Genomic DNA, 23,902 nt, shown 5'->3' with positions numbered 1-23,902 from the left:
CCTTCTTGCTGTGAGGCGACAGTGCTAACCACTACACCCCCATGTATTGAAGTCTGGGCTTTGATTAGGTCATTCAAAGACATTTAAATATTTCCCTTTAAACCACTCCAGTTTACATACATACTTTAGTAGTATGTTTATGGTCATTGTCCTGCTAGAACGTGAACCTTCATCCCAGGCTCAAACCTCTGGCTGACTCCGCAGGTTTTCCTCCAGAATTGCCCTGTATTTAGTGTTATCCATCTTTCCTTCAGTCCTGACCAGCTTTCCTGTCCCTGCAGATGAAAAACATCCCCACATCATGATGCTGCCACCACCATGCTTCATTGTAGGAATGGTGTTCTCAGGGTGTTGGGTTTATACCACACAGGGCATTTCCTGTGATGACCAAAAAGATCAATTTTAGTCTCATTTGACCAGACCAGGTGTTTGGGGAGTCTACCACATGCTGTTGGGCAAACTCCAAATGTGTTTTCTTAAGCAACAACTTTTTTCTGGCTACTCTTCCATAAAGCCCCTCTCTGTGGAGTGTATGGCTTAAAATGGTCTTATGGACAGATACTCCCATCTCTGCTGTGGAGCTTTGCAGCTCCTTCAGTGTTATCATTGGTGTCTTTGTTTCATCGCTGATTAATGCCCTCCTTGCACAGTCTGAGAGTTTTGGCGAGAGGCCTTCTCTTCTCAAGTTTGTAGTGGTGGCATATTCTTAACATTTTGCTATATTGGATTGAATGGTGCTCTGTGGGATATTCAAAGTTGGGGATATTTTTATAACCCAAACCTGATCTATACTTCTCCACAACTTTGTCTCTGACCTGTTTGGAGTGCTCCTTGGTTTTCATGTGGCTTGCTTAGTAGTATTGCAGAGTCAGGGTCCTTCCAGAACAGGTTGATTTATCAAGACCTCATGTAACCAATCATGAGACACTTAGGTTACTCTTAATCAACTAATTATGTGACTTATGAAGTGAATTGGTTGGACCAGTTCTTAATTAGGGTTTTCATACGAAAGGCGGTGAATACCTATGCACACTCCAGATTTCTGTTTCTCATCTCATCTCATTATCTCTAGCAGGTTTATCCTTCTGCAGGGTCGCAGGCAAGCTGGAGCCTATCCCAGCTGACTACGGGTGAAAGGCGGGGTACACCCTGGACAAGTCGCCAGGTCATCACAGGGCTGACACATAGACACAGACAACCATTCACACTCACATTCACACCTATGGTCAATTTAGAGTCACCAGTTAACCTAACCTGCATGTCTTTGGACTGTGGGGGAAAACGGAGCACCCGGAGGAAACCCACATGGACACGGGGAGAACGTGCAAACTCCGCACAGAAAGGCCCTCACAGGCCACAGGGCTCGAAACCGGACCTTCTTGCTGTGAGGCGACAGCGCTAACCACTACACCACCGTGCCGCCCCCAGATTTTTGTTTTTTCATCTTAATTATTGTTTGTGTGACACAATAATCTCTCCCTCTCTCTCTCTCTCTCTCTCTCTCTCTCTCTCACACACACACACACACACACACACACACACACACCTCTCACACTCTAAACTGTAATGAATGAAATTAAAGTGCACAAGACTCATATTCCTACTTTTCATGTTCTTGATATTGAAACTCATTATATATGCTTCAGTCTCACATTATTGCAGAGATGTATCTCATTATGGTGTAGAGTAGATATCACTTTTTGTACATGCTGCAATTAAAGCCCTTTTTATCATTGGTTCAAATATAACAATTGCACCATCCATGTGTTGTAGCTTGCATATACATTTTGTGTTTTATAAAACCATCCAACAGGCATGAGCTTCAAGCTTCCTGACTGTTTAGTTGCAGTATAACCTTGTTTCTTTTAGTAATATGATCCAAATAGTGTGATAAAATTTCCTAGAACAATGTTTTCTGATGGCTGAATGTATACCATGTACCATGCAAGTACATGCAAGCTTTAGCGGGTGAAAACAGACACAGACCCAGGGTAGAGGAATACAAGTCAAAGACATGCAGTTAGGTTAACATGGGGTGCCCTTGGGCAAGGTACCTAACCCCTAACTGCTCCCCAGGCACTTTAGTATGACTGCCCACTGCTCTGGGTGTGTGTGCGTATATGCGTATATTCACTGCTTCAGATCGGTTAAATGCAGAGGATGAATCTCACTGTGCTCGAGTGTGCATGTGACAAATAAAGGTTAAAAAAAGGGCTCTTTATTTTCTGTTGTTGCCAGGAGGGCAGCAGGAATCTGGTGCTTACTTGTGCAGGGGTGAAGTGGAGGAGCCAGCCGGGCTGTAGGTCCCAGGCAGGCGGTAAGGTGAGTGGGTCGACTTTTAGAGATCTTCCAGTTGAGAGCTGGACTAGAAGAGCTATCTCAGGTCAGGGGCTGTCACTCTCCTCATCCTCGACAGCAGCAAGGTAGCCTGTAGGCAGAGGTAGAGGGTGAGGAGACATTAGCTTCGTAGCTTAACTGAACTGCTTGTGTGACGGTGCCTTATGTTCTCCTGGCTGCTCATGGAGGGTGAAATGAGGTACTGCTTCAGCCACTGCAGCTGTGTATGATTGGCTAGCTCCACCCCATAGTGATGCTTCACTGGTGCTGAAGCGGAGCTGTCTTTTCAGCACCATCGGGGCAGTCATGTAATCAGTGCCACGATGTTCAGGCGGGGTTTCTTTGAGCCACCATCACAAATACGAAACTAAAAATTCAGTTTAATGTGTGTGGTGATATTAACCGGAGGCATTTTTCCTCACTGTTGTTGCCTCTGGTTTGCTCATTATGCATTTCTGTCCTGATGTCTCTAAAACTGCTTTATGAGAATTATTATTATTAAAAGAGCGAATAATATGTATCTATAGGCTCTGAAAGTCTTGTTGAAATGGACTGACCACAACAGAATTTAGTACTGAGGAAGCATGTGACATTTCTACAGAAATCTTGGTTCTCCTTTGGTTGAAAAGATTTTTTGGTTTGGGAAAACTTGGCATGTTTGTACTTTGAGAAGGAAACTCCTAATGGGGGCAAAACAGTAGCAAGCACACCTATGATCTTAGTAGAGATGCTAAACGACCTTTGCCCACTTGTAGGATTTTCTCCTATAAAGTGAAAAGCTTATATCTGGCTCAGTGAGACATCTTTCTCAGTGTGGCAGCTAAAAGCATGCTATTGCTATCATCTAGGTCCATCTAATCACAGCTCACATCTACAGCTATTGTCTCTGTCTCTTAAAAAAAAAAACCTTGTGATATCATTTTTTTTCAAGATTACAAGCTGTAAGCAATCCATTTTCCCCCCTCTGTGAACCAGATATTGTGATACAAGCCGCATTTTCTCTGTTAAAGGTACATTCTTTTATAGCTGTCTTTTTAGGAATAAATTGCTCACTGACCCGTCAATGTTCACATGCACCGGCTGATGAAATGAGCTCAAGATTAGTTTTTTACTGACTAGAGGACATCTTCAAAGATTCCCTGAACGTAACAGACTCTGGGTGGGTGGGGAGGTTGTGTGGGTGTAGGTGTATGTGCATGCTGCACTGGTTTAATTTGATTTCTTTGAATTTTCCAGCATGCTGCCTGCAGTATAATTGGGACATGACCCATATTGTAAGATTTGCTATGTGTCAGACCACATCCAGTCATTTAATTTCGAGACTGGCATGATATTATTCATCACAGTATTAATTTAAGCAGGGATCTTATATAGGCACGGTATTCCTGAAGCTTGAATCCAAATATTACATTTCATGGTGAGAATATTGAGGTTCTTCCTCAGAAAACACAAACAATCTGTTTAAAAAAAAAAAAGCTACATTTCAGGAGAATTAAATATATATATTGAACTTGTATTTAACTAGGGCTGCACTTTTAATCACACTGATCATAATTTTTCACTTTCCCAATTAATGAAACATACTGTAATGGCTGGAATGGCTTTTGGCATATATAATGCTCTTGTGTCAGTCCAGCAACTTTTCTGCTCACCACTTTTGTACAGAGTGGTTATTTGAGTTCTCAAATCCTTCTTGTCAGCTCAAACCGGTCTGGCCAAGCTCCCGATTTATATTTGCATGATTTTATGCATTTTTTTATGCAGCTACCAAATGACTGGCTTATTGGATAATTGCATGAATGAGCAGGTATACAGAGTTCCATAATATAGTGGCTGATGAGTGTATATAGTGATGCTGGTACATTTGATTTGTCCGTCTGGTTACATCTGGAGCCTAACTGTGTATACAGTGTCTTGCAAAAGTATTCATCCCCTTGGTGTTTGTCCTGTTTTGTCACATTACAAGCTGGAATTAAAATGGATTTTTTTTTTTTTTTTTGGGGGGGGGGTTAGCACCATTTGATTTACACAACATGCCGACCACTTTAAAGGTGAAAATCATTCTTTTATTGTCCTACAAGAAATAATTTAAGATGAAAAAACATAAATCTGGAGTGTGCATAGGTATTCACCCCCAAAGTTAATACTTTGGAGAGCCACCTTTTGCTGCAATTACAGCTGCAAGTTTCTTGGGGTGTGTCTCTATTACCTTAGCACATCTAGCCATGGGGATTTTTGCATATTCCTCAAGCCAAAACGGCTCCAACTCCTTCAAGTTAGATGAGTTGCATTGATGTACAGCAATCTTCAAGTTATGCCACAGATTCTCAATTGGATTTAGGTCTGGACTTTGACTAGGCCATTTCAAGACATTTAAATGTTTCCCTTTAAACCACTCCAGTGTAGCTTTAGCAATATGTTTATGATCATTGTCCTGCTGGAATATGAACCTTCATCCCAAGCTCAAACCTCTGGCCGACTCAAACAGTTTTTCCTCCTGAATTGTGTGTGTAAATACTCCTATATTTAGTGCCATCCATCTTTCCTTCAATCCTGAATGGCTTTCCTGTCCCTGCAGATGAAAAACATCCCCAAAGCATGATGCTGCCACCACCAAGCTTCACTGTCGGAATGGTGTTCTCAGGGAAGTGTTGAGTTTGTGCCAAACATGGCATGTGGCATGCCACACATGATGGCCAAAAAGTTCAGTTTTAGTCTCATCTGACCAGAGAATCATCTTCCATGTGTTTAGGGAGTCTGTTACGTGCTGCTGGGTGAACTCCAAACGTTTTTTTTTTTAATGCAATGGCTGTTTTCTGGCAACTCTTCCATAATGCCCCACTCTCTGGAGTGTATGGCTTAAAGTGGTCCTATGGACAGATACTCCCATCTCTGCTGTGAATCTTTGCAGCTCCTTCAGTGTTATCTTTGGTGTCTTTGTTGCATCTTTGATTAATGCTCTCCTTGCCCGGTCTGTGAGTTTTGGTGGGTGGCCTTCTCTTGTCAGGTTTGTAGTGGTGCCATAGAAAGTTCCATTTTGCTATAATGGATTTAGTTGTGCTCTGTGGGATATTCAAAATTTGGGATTATTTTTATAACCCAACCCTGATCTATACTTCTCCACAACTTTGTCTCTGACCTGTTTGGCATGCTCCTTGGTTTTCATGTTTCTTACTTTGTGTTGCAGAGTCAGGGTCCTTCCAGAACAGGTTGATTTAACATATATACATAATGTGACAGATCATGTGACACTTTGCACACAGGTGGATCTTGATCAACTAATTATATGACTTATGAAGTGAATTGGTTGGACCAGCTCTTATTTAGGGGTTTCATACGAAAGGGGGTAAATACCTATGCACACTCCAGATTTCTGTTTTTTTTTTCAACTTAATTATTGTTTGTGTCACAATTAAAAAAAAAAAACAATTTGCATGTTTAGAGTGGTAGGCATGTTGTGTAAATCAAATGGTGCTAACCCCTCAAAATACATTTTAATTCCAGCTTGTAATGTGACAAAATGGGACAAACACCAAGGGGGATGAATACTTTTGCAAGACACTGTACATTTAAAACATTCTCTTAGTTATTGTGACACTTTTGATTTTAACTTTTGAATAAAAGAAAGTAAAAGGCAGCTGTTTTCTGTTGCCTTAAAATGGTCAAACAATATGAAAATTTTGTCCAGCTTCTTCAGTGTCTTTGATAATGGACCAAATTAAGCACAGGAAATTTGCTGCTGTGTAAATTATTTGCCATTTATCTCTTTTAACCAGTGTACACTCAGACGTGGTGATTGTATACAGGGTTTTACTCTCAAAGGCTTTAGTTGTGCTGTCTGTTTCATTTCTGTTCCAATGTTATTGTTGAGAGATGTGAATTGTTTGCCCAGTAGGGGGCTCACACCCTTCCTGATTCCTGTAGCCATGCTCACCATGAGCTAAATACACAGTCATGATACTCCGCACTCGACTCTAAATTGACCGTAGGTGTGAATGTGAGTGTGAATGGTTGTCTGTGTCTATGTGTCAGCCCTGTGATGACCTGGCGACTTGTCCAGGGTGTACCCTGCCTTTCGCCTGTAGTCAGCTGGGATAGGCTCCAGCTTGCCTGCGACCCTGTAGAAGGATAAAGCGGCTAGAGATAATGAGATGAGATGAGATACTCCGCACTCTGAAACCTTACTGTTTCCTGACTAATCTTAAAACAACCTTGCAGTAATAAAATAATTGGTTTGTTTATTCTGATTGAAAATATCTTAAAGTACTTTTCCATTCTGTTACTGGAAAGGAATGACAGTGTACTCTGAGAAAGGGTTAAAAACTGTAAACCTGATCTTGATGTAACTATTTGTTAAATTTTCAAGATAAGATACAATACCATGACTTTCACGTAAACCATTAAAATGAGATATATCATGGTCAAATAACACAACTGCCTCACAAGGATTCTAAGACATGAATCTACAGTATGTACTCGAATGAAATCAGCCCCAGACTTGCCCATTCATACCATTTATGTGCATTTTTACTTTGGACTACTGGTGGTGTTCTTGTGCTTACTTTGATAAAAGCTGAAAATAGCCTGCCTTGAGAAATTTAACAGCCTAATAATCTGATGCAGGTGTCAAAAATGAAACTTTACATTCATATCTTGATATCCTTTATCATCAGGTCAACATTGATGCTTTTGACATTGTACTCCTCCTTCTAGAAATTCCTGATTTTTCTTTTTATTTGAGGCATCTATATCCCAAAGTTTGACCTGTCTTTGATCCAGAATGTACTTTCCATTGTTATAACTAACCTCAAATCAATCATATTTACCCTGGAAATTATAGATATCTGTACAGCAACTCAAACTAGACTTGGAAAGTCCTGTGTTTTCTTTAACCCTCTGGGGTCTGAGGGTATTTTCTGGCACTAATGATTTTGGCATGCTGTGGTGATGTCAGTTTCAACAAATCTAAGCAGTATTTTCAAAGACACATGACTTTTTGTATTCAGCACAAGTTCATATCCAAGAATATCTATGTAGTATGCATGTCATGATTGTACTTTAAAAAACAAACAAAGAAAAAAACCAGATAAATAAAGATGCTGTAAAAAGCAGTTTTAGAACTGTGTTGGAATGTCTGAAAAAACATTACCTTACCCATTGTGATGAACCATTTTGATCACTTGAGGTGATTCTGTTATGCCTTAAGGAATGTATCAAGCACAAAAATTTAAATCTGCTCCCCTGATTTGGACAATTAACTGGCCATCAAAAAATGTATATCCTATTGTTTTGGTATAAAGAGTTGGCAGTGGGAGGGGTATTCAATGAGAAGAGTAAAACAATCCATTCCATTAAATGAGAAGTGTGATTAGCCCTCCCACTGCCAACTCTTAATCCCATCATGTCAAGTGATCAAAACAGTTCATCATAATGGTTAAAGTAATGTCAGGTAATTTTTTTCACACATTCCAACACAGTTCTAAAACTGCTTTTAAAAATATTTTCATTTATCTTTATTTTTAATTACAATCACGATATACATACTGCATCGATATTATTGTAGCTGACCTTGTGCTGAATGCAAAAAAAGTCATAGGACTTTGAAAATACTGCTTAGGTTTATTGAAATTGACAACAACATGCCAAAATCATTAGAGTGCCAGGAAAAGAAAAGAAGAAAAGAGAGCAAACAAGTGACGGTACATGTTTTATTTACTCAGTGATGGTGCCTATTTTATTTACTCAGTGGCAATGCACATTTTATTTACTCAAGAAGCATGCAAAGATTATACATTACAGCACAAGCATATCAACCGATGCTCACAAGAAATGGAAGAAATATTTGCACTTATTTGAGTTGCTCTTCGGCTGGATCGAGTCGAACTTTGGAATGACACTGCTCAAGATCCGATAAACTGCTGTTGTCAAGATGCCATTCTCAAGATCCAATGAACTGCTGAAATTGAATCACTGTCCTGAATCATCCAAAACACTTCCTGAGCATCAAATTGACGTGCCATCTTGCAACAAGTTTTACCTCCAAACAGGTAGCCTAAACTATGGCTGACATATTTTATCCTATTTATGGTGGGTGTTCCCACTGTGAAAGAGAAACCAATTGATACCAAAAGAGTGAAAGTAATTATCATGCCGTCATGTTATTAAAGGAATAGTCTTTTGTGACTGTGTAAGTGGGCACTCAGTGCTCCAACTCAGGTGTGACTGAGTAAGGTGACAAGTTTTATGTTTCAGCTAATTGAGGTAATTACAAAAATATATATTATTATTTGGCAGTGGGCACATAGGAAAGTGTAAAGTATAAAGTTTCTGTCATGCTCTTATGGTAAAAACTCAAAGATATTTATCTAAATACATGACCTACTCATTCTAAACCTGCCGTGCTTCACTGGCAGAGCTCTCGACCCCAGAGGGTTAATAGTAGGAATGAGTTTCCCGATGGAAGTAATTATAATTGGATATATAATGACTTAACATCTTTTTTTTTTCTCTCCAAACCCACCCCCAGCTCGACCATACATTGCTGAATTTTACTTTGACACACCAAACCCCATCCGCATCCTGAAGGGTAGCAACTACTCCTATAACTTGCAGTGGACGCAGAGAGAACCAAATGCTACAGACAGAGTCATCGGCTATTGGATCAATGTGCAACAGGTAACATACAATGCCTGCATCTGTAAGTGTAACCAAACAAGCTCTAATTTAAGCCACTGCATCCCTGATCAGGCAGATGAATGAATGAATGCTGTAAATGCAATATTTATGGTAATGAATGTGGTCCCATGAACTTCAAATCTGTCCACTTGCACACATGGAAGTTATGATTCTTAGACTCGAAATCCCCATTTTGAATCCCACCTCTCATGATCCTTTTCTGGAAAGCTTTTCAAAAGTTCTAAATTCTGTTTAGAGCACATAATCTGTTTGTTTGAGATGACTCTGGCTGCAGCCTGCAGGATTGGCTATGGGTCGGGTTGGATGTCCAACCCGGCACGCAGTGAACCATGTCAGGATAGATCTCACCATAAACCCTAATTGTAACCATAACCCTTGTACCTCATAGCCCCCATATATGGTAAGTGCGGGACATCTGTCTCTCCACCCACATCCAGTCCTACAAGCTGCAGCAAGATGCACTTGGTTTGTTTTGAGTAATCTATTCATATTCATATCTCTTTAAAGGATGTCGGCGGGAATCAGCGCACGTACGCACACATCCAGATATCGAAACAAATGAAGTGGCTGCAGTATAAATATAAATTTCTGAATATAGCCATTGGTATCACCTGAAATGGAAATTGGAGAAAACCATGCACATTAATGCTTTTCCATTCTGCTGAAATAGGGTTATTGGGTGGCCATGTGACCTATTGGAAAAGGAAGTCCAGATATATATACTCCTCTTTCTTTCCTTCCTTATTTGCTGGGTATTGAATGTGGCAGCAAGTGAATAAACAGGCAGAACAAATGTTTGTTTATAATAGGAGTCGAGGGAATAACATGGGCCAAGCTGAGAGCAGATCGATCAGAGCTTGTGCTGCATTAACACACTCAGAAGACCCCCTCAAAGGGGACACACACACCACTCTGCTTAATATTTTTACCACCTGTTCTCTTTTCATCACTAAGATCCATCACTCAGCTTCCTGTTTTTGGTGTCGCACTCCTTTTCTCCCATTTTTTTCATTATCTCTAGCCGCTTTATCCTTCTACAGGGCCGCAGGCAAGCTGGAGCCTATCCCAGCTGACTACGGGCGAAAGGCGGGGTACACCCTGGACAAGTTGCCAGGTCATCACAGGGCCGACACATAGACACAGACAACCATTCACACTCGCATTCACACCTACAGTCAATTTAGAGTCACCAGTTAGCCTAACCTGCATGTCTTTGGACTGTGGGGGAAACCGGAGCACCCGGAGGAAACCCACACGGACACGGGGAGAACGTGCAAACTCCGCACAGAAAGGCCCTCACAGGCCACAGGGCTCAAACCCAGACCTTCTTGGTGTGAGGCGACAGCACTAACCACTACACCACCATGCCACCCTCCTTTTCTCCCCTACTGCCCTATATTCTCCTGTGTTCTCTGCTTTCTGATGCTCTTATTTTCACTCTTTGCTCCCTAGCAGTCATTCCAAATCTGTCACTTTCCACATATTCCTCTTATTTCCCTTCTGCTTTTGCCTATGACACCTTTTGTCACCCTTTTCTTGTTTTTCTGTTTCTCTACCAGTCTTTCAAGATTAAAGAAAAAATCATTCAGTCAGATGCTGATAATGCAGGAAATCTCTTTCCTGCCTCGTCTAGAAAAACTCTTTGAATGTTTCTGTGGCAATATTTTTTTCAGCAAAAAATGAAGAAAAAAAATCAATCAGTAACATATTTCTCTACTTTAAGAGCACATAGTTATTTTTTTAACCAACGTGACATGGAAATGTCTTTATTTAGGCTATGTTCGAACCTTGACTTGGCTGACTTACTGTTGCGAGCTAGGTTATACAATTAATGCTTTTCAAATTTTCAGGAAGAAATATTGTTACACTTCGGGAGGCATCAGTGTGGGTATCGATTAGACACCCTGCACATTAACTTATATATGCTCTAATACCAGCATCTGATACCACTTGATACTCATGTTCCTAACCCTCCCTGTTCTGCCCCTCCTCCCCCCTCTGCCCCCTGCCACAGATTGTGTCCATACACCCCCCCGTCCCCCCTTCAGCATCTGACATCATGTCACCCTCACAGTCCCCCCACCACCACCACACACACACATACAAAACATTCATTGAGAGTTGAAATCCCAATTTTCTTTAATGATGTCTCAGACACCATGGGGCTTGCACCCATACAGCAATTCAAACAGGGAAAACCCGGTGGAGGCTTGTGGGACCTCATGCACTGCAAACAACAGAGGGTCGAGCCACCTGTCCCAATTTTTAGCATCCCCGTGAATGAACTTACAGTGCCTTGAAAAAGTATTCATACCCCTTGAACTTTTTCATATTTTTCCACCTTACAACCACAAACTTAAAAGTTTTTTTATTGAGATTTTATGTGATAGACCAACACAGAGTAGCACATAATTGTGAAGTGAAACGAAAATGATAAATGGTCTTCAAAATTTTAAACAAATAAAAATCTGAAAAATGTGATGTGCATTAGTATTCAGCCCCCCTGCGTCGATACTTTGTAGAGCCACCTTTTGCTGCAATTACAGCTGCAAGTCTTTTGTGGTATGTCTCTACCAGCTTTGCACATCTAGACACTGAAATGTTTGCCCATTCTTCTTTGCAAAATAGCTCAAGCTCAGCCTGATTGGATGGAGAGCGTCTGTGAACAGCAATTTTCAAGTCTTGCCACAGATGCTCAATGGGATTTAGGTCTGGACTTTGACTGGGCCATTCTAACACATGAATATTCTTTGATCTAAACCATTCCATTGTAGCTCTGGCTGTATGTTTAGGGTCATTGTCTTGCTGGATGGTGAATCTCCTTCCCAGTCTCAAGTCTTTTGCAGCCTCCAACAGGTTTTCTTCCAGGATTGCCCTGTATTTAGCTCCATCCAGCTTCCTATCAACTCTGACCAGCTTCCCTGTCCCTGCTGAAGAAAAGCATCCCCATAGCATGATGCTGCCACCACCATGTTTTACAGTGGGGATGGTGTGTGCAGGGTGATGAGCAGTGTTAGTTTTCCGCCACACATAGTGCTTTGCATTTAGGCCAAAAAGTTCAACTTTGGTCTCATCTGACCAAAGAACCTTCTTCCACATTTGCTGTGTCTTCTACATGGCTTCTGGCAAACTGCAAATGGGACTTCTTATGCCTGTCTTTCAACAATGGCTTTCTTCTTGCCACTCTTCCAAAAAGGCCAGATTTGTGGAGTGTATGACTTACAGTTGTCCTGTGCACAGATTCTCCCACCTGAGCTGTGGATTTCTGCAGCTCCTCCATAGTGATCATGGGCCTCTTGGCTGCTTCTCTGACCAGTGCTCTCCTAGCTCGCTCGGTCAGTTTAGGTGGACGGCCATGCCTTGGTAGGTTTGCAGTTGTGCCATACTTTATCCATTTTTGAATGATGGATTGAACAGTGCTTCTTGAAATGTTCAGAGCTTGGGATATTTTTTTTATAACCTAACCCTGCTTTAAACTTCTCCAGAACTTTATCCCTGACCTGTCTGGTGAGTTCTTTGGTCTTCATGATGCTGTTTGTTCTTCAGTGTTCTCTAACAAACCACTGAGGCCTTCACAGAACAAGTGTATTTATGCTGAGAGTAAATTACACACATTAGGACTCTATTAACTAATTAGATGACTTCTGAAGGCAATTGATTGCACTGGATTGCATTTAGAGGTATCAGAGTACAGGGGGCTGAATACTAATGCACACCACATTTTTCAGATTTTTATTTGTTTAAAATTTTGAAGACCAATTATCATTTTTGTTTTACTTCACAATTATGTGCTACTCTGTGTTGGTCTATCACATAAAATCTCAATAAAAAACTTCTAAGTTTGTGGTTGTAAGGTGGAAAAATATGAAAAAGTTCAAGGGGTATGAATACTTTTTCAAGGCACTGTATGAATCATGTTCTTAAGTGTTTGGATAAATTGTTCAACCAGCCCGTCCATTTGTGAATGATAAACACTAGTATGAATCGATTTAATCCCCAATAATTCGTATAATTCGTGGCGTGTGCATGACATGAAAGTAGTGCTTTGATCAGTAAGGATTTCTTTCAGAATCCCAACTCGGGAGATAATGCGGAAGAGTGCCTCTGCAACACTGCGTGCTGCGATGTTGCGGAGACGCATTGCTTCCAGGCATCACATTGCATAATCAACAATGACTAATACAAAGTGATGCTTGAATGCAGATCAATCTAATGGTCTGATGAGATCCATGCCAATTCTTTTGAAGGGGATCTCAATTAATGGCAATGGACGCAATGGCGCTTTTGGTGTGGCCACTGGATTTACCAGCTAGCATTCTTGACATGCCACACACCACTTGCAAACATCAGCATGAATCAAGTCAAGTCAAGTCAAGTTTATTTGTATAGCGCTTTTAACAATAAACATTGTCGCAAAGCAGCTTGACAGAATTTGAACGACTTAAAACATGAGCTAATTTATCCCTAATCTATCCCCAATGAGCAAGCCTGTGGCGACGGTGGCAAGGAAAAACTCCCTCAGACGACATGAGGAAGAAACCTCGAGAGGAACCAGACTCAAAAGGGAACCCATCCTCATTTGGGCAACAACAGACAGCCTGACTATAATATTAACAGTTTTAACATGAGGATAGTTTCGGTGATGTTATAACTCTTCATTGATGGAAACTTGAGTGCAAAACTGTTCATGATAACTGCAGTCCTAAAGTTAGTAAGACAACTGTAGTCCTCAGCCATAAAAGCATTACTGTAAGAGTCCAGAGCATCCTGCAGGTATAACCCTCAACTGTCCTCATGGGGCCATCCTTCACAGGAGCGGTGCGATAAAACTCCGACCAGACACAGGGCACCAGGATGGATCAAGCAGGTCTGAGGGCAGAAGAGGCCAGCATCTCAATCCCAGGACCAACATGTAACTCAGAGGGACAGATTGGGGGGGGGAAGAGAGAGAGAAAGAAAACACATGTTGTTAGGTATGCCCTAAAAATGACAAGTATTAAATCTGTGTGGTAGGCTCGCAGAGACGAGTGTCTTTACATCAGGCATAACACACAACAATGGCATGTTAATATGGTAAAAAATATATCATGACCTGCTCTGGCTGGATGCTTGATTGGGTGATGGGAGCACACTCCTCAGCAATGATGAGATGCAGATGGGACCCTTAGGGCTGGCCAAGACAATTCAGTGACATTTCACCGGGTCTGGGACATGCAACAGAAAGTCTGATGGCCGATTCCCTGCAGGCTACGATAGCCAGTCGAGGTCTCCACCCTCTCCACCAAAAGATTTCCTGTTGACTCCATGTAACTCAGAGGGACAGATTTGGGGTGGGGGAGGGGAGGGAAAGAAAACACAGGTTGTTAGGTATGCCCAGTGTCACCTGAATAAGTAGGAGCAGTATACATATTGCACCGAGTACAAGCAGGGACTCCGGCAACTAACTATGACAGCATAACTAAAAGGAGAGAGCCAGAAGGTAACACAGGCATGAGGGAGCCCCAGGACATAAAGCAGCCAGCCACTACACCGCCAACAAACTCGAGTGAGCAAGCGAGTGGGGACTGACAGCATCCATACATCCCAGTTTACCAAAACACTCTATGTCTGAGGACCCTCTAGATCTACACCTTTACCTCATAAACACCATTAACAAAAGGCTTGACTAAACAGATATGTTTTCAGCCTAGACTTAAATGCTGAGACTGTGTCTGATTCCCAAACATTACTTGGAAGGCTGTTCCATAACTGTGGGGCTTTGTAAGAAAAGGCTCTGCCCGCTGATGTAGCTTTCACTATACGAGATACCAGCAGATAGCCTGCACCTTTTGATCTAAGTAGGCGTGGCGGGCCATAGAGGAGCAGAAGTTCACTCAGGTACTGTGGTGCGAGACCATTTAGTGCTTTAAAGGTCAATAGTAGTATTTTATAATCAATACGAAATTTGATTGGGAGCCAATGCAGTGTGGATAAGACAGGCGTGATGTGGTCATATTTTCTAGTTCTAGTAAGGACTCTTGCTGCTGCATTTTGAACTAACTGGAGCTTATTTATGCACTTATTGGAACATCCAGACAGTAAGGCATTACAGTAATCCAACCTGGAGGTAACGAAAGCATGGACTAGTTTTTCTGCGTCATGCAAAGACATTAAATTTCTTATCTTTGCAATATTTCTGAGATGAAAGAAAGCTATCCGGGTGATGTTATCAATGTGAGTTTTGAATGAAAGACTGGGGTCAATAATCACTCCGAGGTCTTTTACTGCTGCACGTGAAGAAACAGAAAGGCCATCCAGAGTGACTGTGTAATCAGAAAACTTACTTCTAGCTGTATGTGGTCCTAGTACAAGTACTTCAGTCTTGTCAGAGTTAAGCAGAAGGAAATTAATAAGCATCCAGTGTCTAATGTCCTTAACACATTCCTCAATTCTATTAAGCTGGTGTCTCTCATCAGGTTTTGCAGAGACATACAACTGTGTGTCATCAGCATAACAGTGGAAACTAATACAATGTTTACGAATAATATCACCCAGAGGTAACATATATAGAGAAAAAAGCAGTGGACCCAAGACAGAACCTTGTGGAACACCAAACTTTACCTCAGTACGTCTAGAAATATCACCATTTATATCTACATACTGATAATGATCAGTTAGATAAGACCTGAGCCAGGAGAGGACCATTCCCTTAACTCCCACAACATTTTCTAGTCTATCCAGAAGAATGGAATGATCAGTGGTATCAAATGCTGCACTAAGGTCAAGCAACACAAGTAGCGAGACACAGCCCTGATCAGACGCCGACAGTAGGTCATTTACTACTTTAACCAGTGCTGTCTCTGTGCTATGATGAGGTCTAAATCCTGACTGATACATTTCATGGATATTATTCCTATGTAAATATGAGCATAACTGCTGTGCCACAGCTTTTTCAAGGATCTTAGAGATAAAGGGGAGGTTTGATATTTGCCGATAATTGGACAGCTGACAGGGATCAAGGTCAGGTTTTTTAATCAGGGGTTTGATAAATGAATCCTGGCCAATAGAAATGGGCTGTGAGATGATTCAGTGTTTTATCCTGCCTTAAATGCCCAGCCATAGGATTATGATTAGCCGCATGGAATAAAAGTTCCCTGCAGCTCTTTGGGACCAACAACTGTGTCATCTTTTCTTTAGTTTGAGTGTCCTACATCACTCTATACAGCCTATCCTTGATAATACAAAAATACGAGAAGGAAAGTGCAACATTAGGCTGGAGGATTTGACCATCAATTACTTTCACTTGGTCAAAGCGTGTTTCAGATACTCGTCACATGCCTGCTCCAATGGGAAGTTACCTAAGGGATTCCCCAGAGAAGGAGGAGGGCTCTCCCCACTCTGTCATAATGATATGGAGCTGACGTGTGCGCGTGCCTCCCCAGCCAGCGTTGCAGCAGGATTACCCCGTGATGTGCTACTGCAGGATTCATGCACTACTATTTGCTTCATTAATGTTTTAAGCCCCAGCCAATCGGTCCCCAGGATCAGTGGGTGAGAGGGACTCGGACTAACCGCGGTCTCTATGCTATGAATTTCTCCCTGGAAGTGGATAGTGACGGGCATCAGCAGATATTTGTGTACATCACCATGCACACATTTAACCTTCACCACATGTGCATTTCCCAGTGCCCCACACTGAGTCAAGCTTTGATGTATGGAGGTCTGATTACAACATGAATCCACCAAAGCCCCCTTGAATACTCAGTTATCCTGTATGCCCCTGCTCAATCAAGGGAAGACTGAAGCACATCAGGGAGGCAAACCAGTAGCCCCATCTCCTTGTGGAAGCACTGATTCCCCTTCTCTCCATGCTTACAGACCTGCCCAGGCTCGCTTGTGGTCCTCATGGGCATGGATGAGTTCATTTGTGGAGAGAGAGAGGGGGTTAACGGCAGCACAGACACAGAAGGAGAAGGGAGGGTGGAAACGTGGGGATAGACATGGGTGCGGGGAGTGGGTTTTGGGGGAGTCAGCCCCTGTTTCTATGGAGCTGGGATAGGGGAAGGGAGGGGGAAGGAGAAAGCTAAAGTGATTGAGAAAGAGAGGGAGTTGTCACAGAGCCTGCTTCCAGATATGCCGTCCGATGATCCTCAGCCAGTCAGACTGCCTCCTCCAGCAACATCATTCAGTGACACTGGAGCCATGCTGACATCCTGCTCAGCAGCTAAGCAACAAACTGCTCCAGTGTCACACTCTCGATAGTTTCGACATTGCACTCGTCAGCCAGAAGCCACTGTCGGCAGGCATCCTGGAGCTATTGGGAGAATGTGAACACCCGGCCCACTTCACTGTAAGCCAGCATGTGGAAGCATTGGTGCTGTTCTTCTGGGCCGTGTCTGACCCGCTGCAGGATAGCTTTCTTCAGGTGGGGGTACTCCAGCATGTTGGAGGCTGGGAGATGTCAAGCCATGAGCTAGGCCTTCCCCAACAGGAAGTGCAGAAGGCGAGCTGCCCACTATGAGGTTGGCCAGGAGCTCGCCTCTGCGACACACTTGAACAGCTCGATGAAGGCATCGGGGTCATCCTGCGGCCCCATCTTCACCAGCTGGACGGGCATGCTGACCCTAGGAATGCTGTCTGGAACACCCACAGATTGGACCCAGGTCTGTATTACCTGCCAATCCTCTGCCTGGGCTTCAAGCAGATCCTGGAAGTGCCGATCCAGGTCGACGGAAAGCGCAACGAGGTCGTGCTGCTGGCACTGGAGGTTGTCAGCAAGCATTTGAAGAAGTTCTTGGACTGGTTCGGATCCCATGGCAGTATTAGTTTCTCAGATCCCGGGTTTCGGCACCAGTGTGACAGATCTCTGATTTTGGGAAATGGAGGAATGGGAAGCAGGCTTCAGAACAAGTGAGTTCTTTTATTTGTACACAAGTTTCAGTGACTCTTTCACCAAACAAACACACACTACTGGAGTATCACAGCTGTCTCTCTCGTTTCTGACTGTCTGAAAGACACACAGAGACACGGGTTAATAGACAGCCAGTAATTTGACACAGTTGCACCTCATCACATGTTACCCACTGGTTCAACCTGCCTCCTTGCCAATCACAGCCAATGCTTGACCACACCCCCACTGCCACACATGCACATACTGATGCATCCCTCGCACTGGACTTAATATTTTTTTTGATATTTTTTTGATTTTTTATGATATTCTTTGCCTGAGTGAATATCATACAAGGAAAAAGCACTTTGTTTCAGAGTCAGAATAACTGTGCCACACACAACCTTCAGAACACTACATGTTCAGTCAGCTCTGCATTGTAACGGAACACAAATTCAGAAATGTCTGGGGACTTTAGCAAAAGTAATATTCCTCTAAAATGATTCAATAATCCTCAATAGAAGATTAAACCTGCAATCCGTGATAGAAGATTATATTTCCAGATTAGAAACCAGTGTTTCACTAGTTAACACTGTGCAAAATACCCCAGAATCTGGAGATGGTTTTGCCTGGATATTTCAAACTCATCTCATCTCATTATCTCTAGCCACTTTATCCTGTTCTACAGGGTCGCAGGCAAACTGGAGCCTATCCCAGCTGACTACGGGCGAAAGGCGGGGTACACCCTGGACAAGTCACCAGGTCATCACAGGGCTGACGCATAGACACAGACAACCATTCGCACTCACACCTATGGTCAATTTAGAGTCATCAGTTAACCTAACCTGCATGTCTTTGGACTGTGGGGGAAACCGGAGCACCTGGAGGAAACCCACACAGACACGGGGAGAACATGCAAACTCCACACAGAAAGGCCTTCGCCGGCCACGGGGCTCGAACCCGGACCTTCTTGCTGTGAGGTGACAGCGCTAACCACTACACCACCGTGCCGCCCATATTTCAAACTATGACGAAATCCGTGTTGTCGACTCTCCGATCACAGCATTGTCAAAAAAAAAATCCAGATATGCTCCAGGTACGATCCAGATTCTTGCAAGAATTTCAAAAGATATCTTTAGATTATTGGGGTCTTGGTGCAGTGTAACACAATACAGATTGTGAAGAACACTTGTGAAACAAGCTGTGTGGTGCCTTGCATAAATATTCATTCTCTTTGAACTTTTCCAAAATTTGTAGTGTTATAACCTGAAATTGAAATGGACTTAATTTGGATTTTTAATCCCCACAGGGCCAATAGTAATTGGGAGAACCATATTTAGCAATTACAGCAGTCATGTGCTCATTCTTTTTGACAAAATTGCACAAGCTAGGATGGAAACCATCACAGTCTTAGATTCTCAGTCAGTGAGTGGGCCATTCTTGTAACATTAATGTTGTTAGTTTTGAACCACGTCAGTATAGTTTTGTCAGGGTAATTGTACTGTTGAAGGTGACCCTCCACCCCAATCTCATGTTTCTTGAAGAATAGAACAACTGGTTGTTGTTGGTTTTTTTTTCCCCCTCCACTGGAATTGTTCTGTGTTTGGCTGGATCCATCTTGCCTTGTCCATGTTGAAGGTAAGAATCCTCACCTTGATGCTGCCACCATCATGCTTCATGTATTGTATATGGACTATGTATTATGGTCTATTTGTGTAGATTCATGATGTCTAATCCCAAAGTCAATTTCAGTTCCAGTAGATGTGTTCACTGTGGTGATATGATATTTCAGGTGACTTGATATATTATTGTCACATACCGTATGGCAGCATGTTCCTCCAAGGTAGTGTAGGCATGCTTGGATTTCGAATGCTAATATGCTGTGTCTCTCCAAGTCTGTGGTATTTTAGTGCTCAGGTGTCAGAAAATTACCTGAGCTTGTAAGGTTTTATTTATTTATGTATTTATTTATCTCTCAGGAAGAGCATCATTCAAGCATGATGAGACATTTTTCTAAAAAAAAAAAACCTGAGGTTTTTTTGGGACTAGCTGAGTCCCAGATGTACCAGCTAGTCACATCCCTAGAGCAACAGCTGTTCACTTAAGAGGCTATCAATAGTACCTGAAATAATTTGATAGAAAAACAAATCATCTAATATAGTTATCTACATTTTCTAATATGTATTAAAACTTGATATTGATGTGAACCCCAAGTGTTCAGGCAACCATATATACAAATTATGAGTGAGAATATTCCATAGGAGATTATCAATTTATTCAGTAATAATAGGAATTAACTTGTTCTGGAGACATTCTATGCCATTCAATGAGAATGCTAAATGGATTCAAAATATGCCATGTTGTCTATTAATTAATTAAAAATGCATTATTTGGCAAATTGTTTAAGTATAGGAGGAACTAGAAGGGCATTCGATAGAGTGCATACCTCTGCCAAGCCACATATCAACATCAATATCAAATGACTTGGACCTAAGATAATACTAAAGCTGTAAACCAAATTTCATCAAAATCTGTTCACTGCTTTTTGAATTACATTGGGAACAGACAAATAGGTAATGTGTGTATGTATGGTGTGCGTGTATGTGTGTTTTTTTAATCACAACCCCGATTCCAAAAAAGTTGGGACAAAGTACAAATTGTAAATAAAAACAAAATGCAATAATATACCAATCTCAAAAACTGATATTGTATTCACAATAGAACATAGACAACATATCAAATGTCGAAAGTGAGACATTTTGAAATTTCATGCCAAATATTGGCTCATTTGAAATTTCATGACAGCAACACATCTCAAAAAAGTAGAGACAGGGGCAATAAGAGGCTGGAAAAGTTAAAGGTACAAAAAAGGAACAGCTGGAGGACCAAATTGCAACTCATTAGGTCAATTGGCAATAGGTCATTAACATGACTGGGTATAAAAAGAGCATCTTGGAGTGGCAGCGGCTCTCAGAAGTAAAGATGGGAAGAGGATCACCAATCCCCCTAATTCTGCGCCGACAAATAGTGGAGCAATATCAGAAAGGAGTTTGACAGTGTAAAATCGCAAAGAGTTTGAACATATCATCATCTACAGTGCATAATATCATCAAAAGATTCAGAGAATCTGGAAGAATCTCTGTGCGTAAGGGTCAAGGCCGGAAAACCATACTGGGTGCCTGTGATCTTCGGGCCCTTAGATGGCACTGCATCACATACAGGCATGCTTCTGTATTGGAAATCACAAAATGGGCTCAGGAATATTTCCAGAGAACATTATCTGTGAACACAATTCACTGTGCCATCCGCCGTTGCCAGCTAAAACTCTATAGTTCAAAGAAGAAGCCGTATCTAAACATGATCCAGAAGCGCAGACGTCTTCTCTGGGCCAAGGCTCGTTTAAAATGGACTGTGGCAAAGTGGAAAACTGTTCTGTGGTCAGACAAATCAAAATTTGAAGTTCTTTATGGAAATCAGGGATGCCATGTGTAGCGCGAATAACGTGTGGGTGGAGCACAGAGGACGGCAGGACAACGTTTAGATGCAGAGAAGGCTTCTTTATTTTGCCAACTTTTCAGTCTGAGCAGCGTAAGCCTAAATACATACACACACACACACACACACACACACACTCTCGGCATCTGCTCCCGGGTTGCGCTCCCTCTGCTCTCTCTCTGCCTCCTTAAATAGGGAGCGGTTACTGGGAAAACACACACAAAACACAGGTTAACTATCGTCAGGTGTAGCGATTCTGCCACTCACCTTCCCTGGCTCCGCCCTCCTGTCACAGACCGGCGCTTGACCACGCCCCCGCTGCCACATACCCCCACCGCCCGACTCAGGCCGGGCGCCCGTCCGGCCCGCAGCCGACTCCCCCCCCTTGATGGGAGAGGAAGTCCGCCACGACCATCTGCACCCCCGGCCTGTGGACCACCTTGAAGTTGAAGGGTTGGAGTGCCAGATACCAATGGGTGATCCGCGCGTTGGCATCCTTCATGCGGTGGAGCCACTGGAGGGGCGCATGGTCCGAACAGAGGGTGAAAGGGCGCCCCAGCAGGTAGTAACGGAGGGCGAGGACCGCCCACTTGATCGCCAGGCACTCTTTCTCAATCGTGCTGTAGTGCCCCTCACACACTGACAGCTTCCGGCTGATGTATAGGACCGGGCGGTCCTCCCCCTCCACCTGCTGGGACAAAACGGCCCCCAGCCCTCTGTCTGACGCATCCGTCTGCAACATAAAAGGGAGAGAGAAGTCAGGGGAGTGTAAAAGTGGCCCCCCACACAGTGCAGCCTTTACCTCAGAGAAAGCCCGCTGGCACTGCTCCGTCCACTGGACCGGATCTGGCGCCCCCTTTTTAGTGAGGTCAGTCAGCGGGCTGGTGACATCTGAATAATTAGGTATAAACTTACGATAGTAGCCAGCCAGCCCCAGGAACTGTCTCACCCCCTTTTTGGTCTTGGGCCTTGGGCAGGCCGCAATCGCTGCTGTCTTATTAATTTGGGGACGCACCTGCCCGTTGCCCAAGTGGAAGCCCAGATACCGTACTTCCACCTGCCCAATCTCACACTTCTTTGGGTTGGCAGTGAGTCCCGCCCGCCTCAGCGACCTAAGGACGGCCCTCAGGTGTTGCAGGTGCCGCTGCCAGTCATTACTATAAATGATAATGTCGTCTAGGTAGGCGGCCGCATAGGTGGCGTGGGGCTGGAGGACCCGGTCCATCAGCCGCTGAAACGTAGCGGGCGCCCCAAACAGCCCAAACGGAAGTGTGACGAACTGGTGTAAGCCGAACGGTGTGGAAAAGGCCGTTTTTTCCTGGGATAATGGAGTCAAGGGGATCTGCCAATATCCCTTCGTCAAATCCAGTGTCGAGTAAAAACGAGCTGTACCTAGTCGATCGAGCAGCTCATCAATACGAGGCATTGGGTATGCGTCGAATTTAGACACCACGTTGACTTTTCTATAGTCCACACAGAACCGGACCGAGCTGTCGGCCTTGGGAACCAAGACCACCGGGCTGCTCCAGTCACTGTGGGACTCCTCGACGATGCCCATTTCGAGCATGGCCTGAAGTTCTTCCCGAACCACCTTTTTTTTGTGTTCGGGTAATCTATAAGGACGGCTACGCACTACCACCCCCGGGGGCGTCTCTATGTGGTGTTCTATGAGGTTAGTGCGACCGGGCAGGGGCGAGAACACATCCGAAAACTCGGCCTGCAACTGGGCGACCTCTGCAAGTTGGGTCGGGGAGAGGTGGTCTCCACAGGGGACCGGAGAGGTACGTGATGCCAATGTCCCTTTTTGAACCTCCGGCCCCAGCTCCACCCTCTCCGGAACTACCAACACCAACGCCACGGGGACCTCCTCGTTCCAGAGTTTCAGCAGATTGAGGTGGTAGATCTGTAGGGCCCCCTCCCTGTCCGTTCATCTAACCTCATAGTCGACGTCCCCGACTCGCCGTGTGACCTCAAAGGGTCCTTGCCACTTGGCGATTAATTTGGAGCTCGACGTGGGCAACAGGACGAGTACCTTATCTCCCGGAGTGAACTCTCTAAGGTGCGTGCCCTTGTTGTACAGGCGGGCTTGCCGTTCCTGGGCCTGCCGCAAATTCTCCTGAGTTAGGTGGGTGAGCGTGTGAAGTTTTGCGTGCAGATCCATAACGTACTGAATTTCGTTTTTGCTCTGTGAAAGTCCCTCCTCCCAATTTTCCCGCAGTACATCTAAGATGCCGCGCGGCTTACGCTCATATAATAATTCAAACAGGGAGAACCCCGTGGAGGCTTGGGGGACCTCTCGCACTGCAAACAGCAAGGGTTCAAGCCATTTATCCCAGTTACGTGTGTCCTCACTTACGAATTTTTTGATAATATTCTTGAGGGTGCGATTGAACCGTTCGATTAAACCGTCCGTCTGTGGGTAATAAACGCTGGTGTGGATCGGCTTAATACCCAGTAGTCCATACAGTTCTCTCAGTGTTCGTGACATAAACGAGGTGCCTTGGTCAG

The 23,902-nt window shown here is 43.5% G+C and overlaps 1 protein-coding gene across 1 annotated transcript in view; it reads left to right on the top strand.

The window, feature by feature from the left end:
* The window catches only part of LOC132889128 (MAM domain-containing glycosylphosphatidylinositol anchor protein 1), a 700,848-nt gene that overhangs the window by 517,259 nt on the left and 159,687 nt on the right, over positions 1-23,902 (top strand). The window contains exon 11 of the mRNA XM_060925323.1: positions 8,864-9,012. Coding sequence (XP_060781306.1) covers positions 8,864-9,012 — 149 coding nt within the window. The remainder of the gene's footprint in view (positions 1-8,863; positions 9,013-23,902) is intronic.

The sequence above is a fragment of the Neoarius graeffei genome, chromosome 7 (genome assembly GCF_027579695.1).
Source record: "Neoarius graeffei isolate fNeoGra1 chromosome 7, fNeoGra1.pri, whole genome shotgun sequence".
Lineage (NCBI taxonomy): Eukaryota > Metazoa > Chordata > Actinopteri > Siluriformes > Ariidae > Neoarius > Neoarius graeffei.
This window is presented reverse-complemented; position numbering and strand designations above follow the sequence as displayed.